We start from the raw sequence: 9848 nt of genomic DNA on the forward strand, positions 1-9848 counted from the left end.
AATATATTATTGTAACTACAGTAAAGCTGTATTAAATAATTATAAGATCTCTTATTAAGTAAAAGAACCTGTCAGAATACATATATAAACACATCTTCTGAGTTTCATTTTAATCACAATATATTTATAGACAAAAATCATATTTTTGATTTACTGTTTTTTTATTTACTTATTTGTATATTGAATTGATATGAACAAGTATTATAGATATAATGCAAACATTACTTCAGCTGACATATTTATATTAACACTTTTTTAATTAATTTAAATTGTCAATTATAAAAAAATATATATAATAATAATAATAGCAACCAAAATATGAATTTAAATTGAACCCTTTAACTGTCCCCTCTTTGGGACGCCTAAGTTTACTTCACCATATTACAAATAAATCCTAATCGACGCGCAAGAGATGTGCTGTGGAGTCATTTATGCTTATTTGTCTAAAGATTTTTTTCTTCATTACAAATCTTGTTTGATGTTATTTTGTATCATTGCATGTTAAAAATAATTCACTATGTTATGCAGATGCAAAATGTGAAACTGTAATCTTATTCGCAGTCTAGCATTTTATACATATTTACCTAAATATTTACTAAATATTAACCTGTTTTGTATCTTTATTATTTACAGTTTTTTTTCAATTGCTAACAAGCATTTACCAATACTTAAAGTACTTTTTCTAAACTCTTAACACAGCAACACACCTACATCACACAATTAGCCAAATAGTTCATTTTGTGGCCAAAACCACATTTTGTTAAACGAATACAAACTCTACATTACAAAATGCTGAATAGCCTTTTCTACATATACTATTTCAAAACACAGCAAACCTGATTCAAAATAGAGTCATTCAGTCAAAACATTGCCACTAGTTTCTATCCAACAGAAACATAGTCAATCATAGTACAGTGACTGTCAAAATACTAACAGTTGATGGCTTTACAAAAACTGCATTGCTTGTCATGTTTCAGTTCTACCTGCATATAATAGACAATATAAAAATTAATATTTTTTTCTGTAATTTAGCTTTTAGTTTACCTTCAACTGAAACCCGTTTAACATTTTTAAGTGTTGAATGTGTTTGTTCTTGGCAACATACTACTGAATCAATGAGTCACTTTATAGAATGTACAAGAAAAAATCCAACATACATGGCCTTTGGTTACTATGCAAACTTGTTTCCGTCACAGTATAAGAAAAATAAAATAAAAACAGTAATCTTTTGATCTCACAATTCAGACTTCTACTGGAATTGTGAGTTTACATCTTGCAATTTAGACTTTATCAGAATTAGAGATACTGTATATTCACAATTGCAAAAAAAAAAAAAAAAAAAAAAAAAAATCAGAATTGTGAGATACAAAAGTCAAATTACCCATTATATTCTATGGCAGAAATAAGCTTTCATAGGTTTCACATGTGTAAAGGAACAAACAAACATAAAAATGCATAGTCCAACACATTCTTACTCCTTTCTACTTCTTCTCCTGTTTTTCTGAACTTCTCCTCTCCCTCTGCCAGGCATTTTTTTTTCTCTCTCTTAGATTTTTTGTGTTGTTCTGCATCCACAAAACCAAATCAAAGAGGTCTTTTTTACTCTATGTTGTTGATGTAATGGAAAGAGCTTCAACACCTGACTATTCCTCAGACTGAGAATGGAATCAGCTTTCTAAATATTTCAGTGATCCTGTTACTTAAAGGTGCTAATCAGTTGTTACAGTATAATATATAGAGAGATTTTTCAATACTTTTGAGCTGTTGTTGTTGCAGAAGTAGAAGCTTAATACTATGTTTAAGGTTTGGAACATTAGGTCTTCATTTCTGACATGCTGTGTTTAAGCATTTGTAAATAAGACAAAAAAGATCCATGATTTTGGTTTTGGGTAAGCTTGTATGAAAAGAAAATGTAAGCATTTTAGAAACATGATAACTGATTGCATATTGTGTGAAAACAAAAATTGTGTTAATAGTATGGTCATAACAGACGGATGTTGTGCTAATTGTGTTTAGAGTTTTGAAAATGTGACTAGAGATTGGACAAAAGGATGTTAGCAACTGAAAAAAACTGTAATACATAAGCGATTATTAAAACGAGTTTATGAGAGTCAATAAAACAAGTTTCAACAACAACATCAACGAATTGGAGCGGCATCGGCATCAGCCCACACTAAACTAACTTCATTCAATTATGGACAGTGGTTCCACACAACCTAATTGTTTTTTTATGAACATGAATGGAATTTTTTGAATCTATGCAAACTCTTCGTGTGATGACAACACAATTGAATAAGGAAGAATCTATGTGAAATAGTAATGTCCAAGCAACTCAATTTACTCACTTCCCTGTAACTTAAACGGTTAAGTTTAGTGAACATGTTTTGGTTTATTAAAAACTTGCCAAATGTGCTTCACTTTATCAACATAAGAAGGTTTGTTTCAGACAACTCATTTAAATTATGGACAGTGGTTTCATCCAATTGGTTCAAGTTATTTTAACTAAATGATTTACAGTTGAAGTTACTCCCTTCAACAAAGCATGTTATGTGTGATTATCTTGTAATGAGTCATAAAAGACAAGATGCCACAAATGATCAAGTGTATTTGTTAAACAAGAGCAATAAGTACAATTACAAACTTACACAAAATATCAATAAAGGCATATAAAGGTAACCAAACCTTAAATCCAGGAACAGGAACTGGCTCCAGAAATAAGTTCTGCAGTACTCCAAATGTGTTCCTGAGTTCGGGAGTTTAGGCCATATATCATTCCCAACATGTTTTCTCATAGGGTAATCCGCTAAGGTCCTGTGGCTGGTTGCATAAAGAACCTTAAGTTTTTCCCTTAAGTATGAAACTTAAGGCATGATTTCCCCTTACCTAAGGGGATGATTTAAGGGTGTTGCATATAATCCCTTAAACACTTCCCTTTACTAAAGGAAAACTGTTAAGTGTTTTACGACAGTGACTCAAGGTTTGCCGTTAAAAAATCTACTGTTGCTATGGACACGTTATTTGTTAATGCAGATAGCGGTGTAAGTTTTCACAGAAAACAATATAACACAGATAAGGAGAACAAAGAAAAAACTAAATATAAACGAGAAGGACCAAGCGAAATGGAAACTCAAACTTATAATTCACTCAAAACCTAAATTCTAAAATTTGAAGCTAGAGACTGCCATCATGTTTAAAAAATAATAATCATTTCAATACAGAAAAAACTAATCAACTAATGTAAGTAAAACATTCTCAAGCTTACTGAGTAAACACTCCAAGTATTATTTACAAGCAAAAGTATTAATAAATATATTAATCAAAAATACAAATGAAATAATTTTTTAAAAAAATGGAATTTCTAGTTTTTTTTTTTTAAGTTTTTCAGATAGGTCTGTATAAAGGCTACTACAGAAATAGATACAGACATTTCATGAAGTAATAAATGTTAAAATAAAACACCGCAAAATCTTCACTGTATCTGTGTCCATTGAAATGGACATCACATGATTTTTTGTTTAAACCTATAAAATGTTATGTTTTTAATATATGAGCAATGCCTGGTCACTGATTGGTCCCTGATCAACCAATTACAATGAAGATCTGACTCCTAACTTAATCTGATTGAGCTACAGACATCACAAAAGTGAGACATGATAACCAACTAGACAGGAAGAGGAGGAACTCCATATTTTACCTTTTATATGCAGAGTTATGTTATTGGTAGACTCATCAACTTGCACCGGTTGTAAAATTAAGACTATAAAATGATAATATTCAAAGTTATTTTTAAGATCTGTCAGAGTTGTAGAACACAGGATTTTGTTTTTAAATTTACTGTCCATCGCAATGGACATCAGGTCTTAGCAGGAACCTCATGTATTAGTTGTATAAGCATTTCAAAGCTAAATTCAGAAGTACAAATTCAAATGTTAACGTTTTATGAACATTGATGTATTGATGTAATGCACTGATGTAAATTAATATTAATATGATGATGATGACCGTAACCTGTAGATCAATTTTTCATTGGTTTTATTGAGAAACAGCCATAGTGGATGTGAGATCAGTGAATACACAGCAACATACACACTCACAGCACTTCTACACACACTGATGCCTTGATGCTACAATGCACACAATCATATATTTATCAAAACAATCAGCAAGTACACATAAACATATACACGCAAAGACATTTATATATATACTCAGATTCACCCACTTCAACCAAAAAACAAGTTTTTTTGAGACTTCATATCATCTCACCTGTTTTTCCCTCATTCTTACAGCATGTGTTCTGTTCAAAATCATAAACACTAGTTCAACTACAGTGCATAAACTCTACTTATTATGTATGGTTAAAATATGCAGATTTTTTTTTTTCAGTCCTGGCGTCCATTGTAGTGGACATAAGAAAATCTAATAAAAAATTAGTTTGCAGTTGAGTTTTTTTTTTTTAGACTCATTTATATGTTGGAGAACAGCAAATGTTAAGAGGACAAAAATTTTTTTTTGTTCAGTGAAAGATGATTTTTATTACAGTTAATAAGTGATTCAGTCAAGAACAGTGAGAGATTTTCTCTTTTTCTTTTGTTGTTTGATTAATATTTATGACGCGGTTGGTGGCTGCGGGTTTACTCTGCTGTCGCTTTCAGATCTGACGCACAGATCAAATATTTTGACGCATCAGTATTTCTCCCAACTGTTCAGGTTTACTTAGGACAAAACCAACTTCATTTACATGAATAGTCTCCAAGACGAGCATGTGTGTAGCAATAACAGAACCTAGTAGAAGCAAAAGAGAACTCGACATTCATACACTGACTGAGACTGTGAACGCGCTTTGAGTGTGTGTCCGCACATAAACCCGTCGGCTTTCAAGTAGCCTACTTAAAAAAGACTTAAATATCGCTTTTGTGATAATGCATCGAGTCAGTGACATTTCCGTCAACTGTCTCTGGACTCGGGATATTTTCCGAGTCCGAAAGGTTCGAGTCTGAGTCAAGTCTGAGTAAAAATGCATCCGATTCCAAGTTGCCTAAAAATTGTACTCGAGACCGGACTTGAGTCCGAGTATGAGTCTGAGTACCCCAACTCTAGTTATTACATTACTCATGTCACACTGATAATGTAAAAATACACTTCTCTCATATGTGGAACCTCATGTGGTATTTAAGTGCTGCTTTATTTCTGAAACTCTTTCCACAGTGACCACATATAAACGGCTTCTCTCTAGTGTGACGGTTCATGTGTCTGTTAAGGCTTCCTTTTTGGCTGAAACTTAATCCACATTGTTGGCAGGTGAAAGGCTTCTCTCCTGTGTGAATTCTTTTGTGGTCTTCAAAGTGTTGTTTATGATTAAACCTCTTTCCGCACTGAGGGCATGTGTAGGGTTGCTTTCCAGAGTGAATTCTCATGTGGTCCTTAAAGTGTTTTTGACTGAAACTCTTTCCACACTCAGAGCATGTGTAGGGTTTCTCTCTATGAGTTTTCATGTGGACTTCAAGGTTTCCATGTTGATTAAAACTTTTTCCACACTGATCACATGTGTAAGGCTGCTCTCCATTGTGGATTCTCATGTGTCTGTTAAAGCTTTCTTTTTGAGTAAAACTTATTCCACACTGTTCGCAGGTGAAAAGGCTCTCTCCAGTGTGAACCGTCATGTGGCAATGAAGGTTTTCTTTCCGGTTAAAACATCTTCCACATTGTTGGCAAGTGTAAGGCTTTTCTCCAGTGTGAACACTCATGTGCCGGTCAAGGTTTCCTTTTTGGTTGAAACGTCTACCACATTGTTGGCATATGTATGGCTTCTCTCCAGTGTGAATTCTTATGTGGTCTGCAAAGCATCGTTTGTGATTAAAGCTCTTTCCACACTGTGGGCATGTGTAGGGTTGCTTTCCAGAGTGAATTCTTATATGGTCTTCATAGTGTTGTTTTTGATGGAAACTTTTTCCACACTGAGGGCATGTGTAGGGATTTTCTCCAGTGTGAATTCTAACATGTCTTTTAAGAGTTAGTCTATGACTGAAATGCTTTCCACATTGTTGGCAGGCATAAGGCTTCTCACCTGTGTGAACACTCATGTGTCTTTTAATAATTTCTGTTTGATTGAAACACTTTTCACACTGTTGACAGGTGAAATAAGTTCTTACTCTCTTTCGAGTGTTTTCAGTCTGTGAAGAACTAAAAGATTTTTCTCCATTTATGAAATCATGACCTTTCTCTTCCATTTCATTCAGTACTTCACTCTCCACTTTCAGTTCCATCAGGTCTAAGGTGAAAAAAGACAAATAAAAGTTAACCCCGGTTTAATGACACAAAACAACAGACATCAAAACATTCAAATATGTAAAATGTCAAAACTAACATGTAATTTGAAAAACCGTTCTCAATACTGCTAACTCTTCATTTATTTAGAATGTCTCAAACAGTTTTAAGCTGGCATTAAAACGCTCTACAGGGCTCTAGACTAACTTTCTTCACTGGTTGCGCTGGTGCGACTAACTTTTTTTCTTAGGTGCACCAGCACTAAAGTTAGGTGCACCCAAATTTTCGACCGCATCGCATTTAATCGACATTTACAATTATTCTAATTCTTATTTTTGAACGATGATATGATGAATGGATGGTTCATTTTTAACAGCAGATTCAGCTGATCTGCACACTTATATAAGCTTATAATCACTTGTGCTTTTAAGCCAAATCCACGCTAAAAAAGAATAACGTTAACTGACATCTGGACGAGACTCTCCGCAATCTCTGATGAAATTGGTTGGGTGTTTAAACGCCTACTGGATCCTTGGACAAAAGTTTACAGGGGTTCACCCAGTTTAAGAAAATTCTGATCGTAAAAATCTAATTATTTACATTTTTACTGTATTGTTTTCATTATAATGTACTGATTCAAATTAGTAATCAATAATAATTCTTATTTTAATACTCGGTGTGCCTCTCTTGACATGTTCTCACGTATGAACAGGCAGCAAATCAAAGGAAGCCGGCGCCATGGTCCTTACTGTTTTTACTGGGTGATTTGAGCGAATATTTGCATTTATTCAGATACGATTTCATTAGAAATGGTGGCCTGTCGTGACTTCAGCTAATGCAGGACACTACTGAATGATGCGCATCAGAGGGGATATAGAAGTTGGTATACGCAAAGCCGGCTGATAAAGAAATGGGTATACGCAGGTTCTGCACTACACCACTGCATAGTACAATTTAAATACTTTTTAATCTCTTGTCTTGCCTTACTCTCCCTGAACTCTGTGTATTCTGGTTCAAGACAGTTAGGTTAGTCCCTCAACTTCAAAAATCATCCTACATCACTGCAGAAGTTCTGACGCAGTCTTTGCAAAGTGAACACACAAAGGTGATCAAACACCCTCAACAATAAACGTAAAACAGCGATTTCGAAGTTAAGGGAGAACATGAGATGTTCTAACTGTCATGAACTGGAACAAAAACAGTCCAGGCAGAGTAAGACAAGACAAGCGTTTGGCATTAAAAAGTATATAAATTGTATTATTTTTATTAAAATAACCGATCGTTTCGCTAGATAAGACCCTTCTTTCTCGGCTGGGATTGTTTACAACCGCATTTGGGATCGTTTGAAGCCGCATTTAAACTACAGTTTGGAAGTTCAAAATTGAGGCACCTTATCAGTCCATTATATGGAGAAAATGCTGAAATGTTTTCCTCAAAACTCAAAAAACAATTTCTTTAGGACTGAGGAAAGACAGACATGAACATCTTGGATGACAAGGGGGTGAGTACATTATATGTGAATCTTTGTTTTGGAAGTGGACTTTTCCTTTAAAGCCAGCCACAATACAACCTGTCTCTCAGACACAATCCCCTCCTACAACAAGAGATGCCAATCTCCACCAATTTTGCTACCTGCTCTGACAGACAGAAAAACACCTGCCAAAAGCAAATGAATTGAGAAAATGTACAGGACAGTTCACAGGATAGTTCAGCTTTAAGAATGAAAACCAACCTGTTTGTTTCTCAGTATCTTCATGTTTGACTTTGAATGCTTCTTCAATCTTCATGTCTTCACTCTCTTCTTTACTAAACGCCATCTTTATAACAGTGTGTCACAGATTCAGTTACTGCACATTAAACAGAAATGAAAATAATAATGATAATAATAATAATAATAATAATAATAATAAATTAATTAAATTAAATCTCTTGGTGTGTCTCAATCAGCCCTAATTCAGTAGTCAGTGCACTGGTAAAGGGAGTCTGTCAGAGTGAGAGTTAATGGACCTAAATGATCTGATTAGAGAAAAACTCAAAACTTTAACTTACTATTAAGTTTCGACTAGCAGGAATTAATTGATTAGTATATTACATTTAATCGATTACACATTTAAAAATTGCTATTGTATTTTAAGGTTGTCATCACAACAACAACATAAAAAAAACCAAACATTTTCAACTGTTTGTAAAAGTTGTCATTACACATGTTTGTGTTTGTTCTCGTTGCATTTACACTGATTTGAGTAGCAGGTCTCGTCAGAGAACGGCGATTCGAAAGATTCCAAACAGTGAATCATTTTGTGAAACAACTGATTCAATTGACTCGGAGTTTCGAATTCGTGTTTACGATCATCTGAATCACTACACAGGGAGTGAAATCAGGCGCTTTGTGGATGCGCTTTACTCACAAAATAACGTTAATTATTAGATAAAAATACTACAGCGCTGCATTAAATAATTATTACGTTTACATCGCCTTGCAAACTATATACAATAGATTGAACGCGGTGCATGAATTTAAACACTTTAAATGATTAAGACTACAAACCTTTCTTCAGCTGAAACACAGACGCAGGAGTGCGGCGCAGCCTTATGACATCATACCGCCACATCAAAATAAAAGTCCTGTTCTTATGCTGCTGAGTCTACAATCCAAAAAGTGCATAGATATTTACATACGAATAGTACAATATATGGCAATGGTATTCAGAGTTTTATTCTTGGTGAAATACATATTGAAATATATATATACATACATATATATACATATATATATATATTGTAATACTTGCAAATTGTGATATGTATAATTGTATTTACTTAAGTATTTTTATATTATTCCAAATTTATTCATTCATGTATTTATGACAATGTTAATGTCCACAATTATTTCTGTCTGTTTATTTATACATTTACTTAATTTTTACATTTACTAGTATTTATTCATGCATTATGTTGTTATTTATTTATTTCCGGATTCCAATACCATGTATTGTTTAATGAATACTGAGCGACCTAAACCATGTAGCACGGAAATTATGCTTTCGCTTCACTTTAAAAATGAAACACATGAGGAAACAATCCCTCACGAAAATTAATGCCATGATCATATGAATTTAAGACATAACCCTGTGGAATATAGTGTACGAAAACGTTATTGTGCTTTATAATTCAGCTTAATGGTATAGTAATACGCAAAATACCGGATTTGGATCAGTCGATCGTTACCCGATCCAACAACAAATGGCAGTATCGGAGTTAATATCCGATATGAATATTGGATCGGTGCATCCCTATGCAGTTACACTTTTCACCACAGATTTACATTGTAAAATTCGTGGGGCACTGTTGAGTTCAGGGGGACACCGGCACAGCTGCTCCTTTTAGTATGATTTTATGTGCCTGCTGAAGCTTGTGATGAATTTTAATACGTCCTGCACACTTCATGACCAAAAATTGTCAAGCAAATCCAAAAAAAAATTGTTGAAGAATGCTGAACACATTTACAGTTTATTACTTATTCAGTTTATATAGAGATCTATGTTTTAAGTAGTGTTTGACTGATAGTGGATTTTTGACAA

At 33.8% G+C, this 9848-nt stretch overlaps 1 protein-coding gene across 2 annotated transcripts; it reads right to left on the bottom strand.

Annotated features, from left to right (window-relative positions):
• Nucleotides 1-4056: 4056 nt before the first annotated feature.
• On the bottom strand, nucleotides 4057-8871 carry LOC127164205 (gastrula zinc finger protein XlCGF57.1). 2 transcript variants are annotated; one of them, XM_051108000.1, is made up of 3 exons: nucleotides 8816-8871; nucleotides 8000-8114; nucleotides 4057-6271 (listed from the first exon to the last, which is right to left on the bottom strand). In XM_051108000.1, the coding sequence occupies exons 2-3, from the start codon at nucleotides 8082-8084 to the stop codon at nucleotides 5148-5150; spliced, it is 1209 nt and encodes a 402-aa protein (XP_050963957.1). In that variant the 5' UTR covers nucleotides 8085-8114; nucleotides 8816-8871; the 3' UTR covers nucleotides 4057-5147. The 2 variants fall into 2 exon arrangements, with proteins under 2 accessions (XP_050963957.1, XP_050963958.1); XM_051108001.1 differs by having other exon boundaries at nucleotides 8000-8084; nucleotides 8816-8855.
• Between the last annotated feature and the right edge of the window lie 977 nt (nucleotides 8872-9848).

The sequence above is a fragment of the Labeo rohita genome, chromosome 4 (genome assembly GCF_022985175.1).
Source record: "Labeo rohita strain BAU-BD-2019 chromosome 4, IGBB_LRoh.1.0, whole genome shotgun sequence".
NCBI lineage: Eukaryota > Metazoa > Chordata > Actinopteri > Cypriniformes > Cyprinidae > Labeo > Labeo rohita.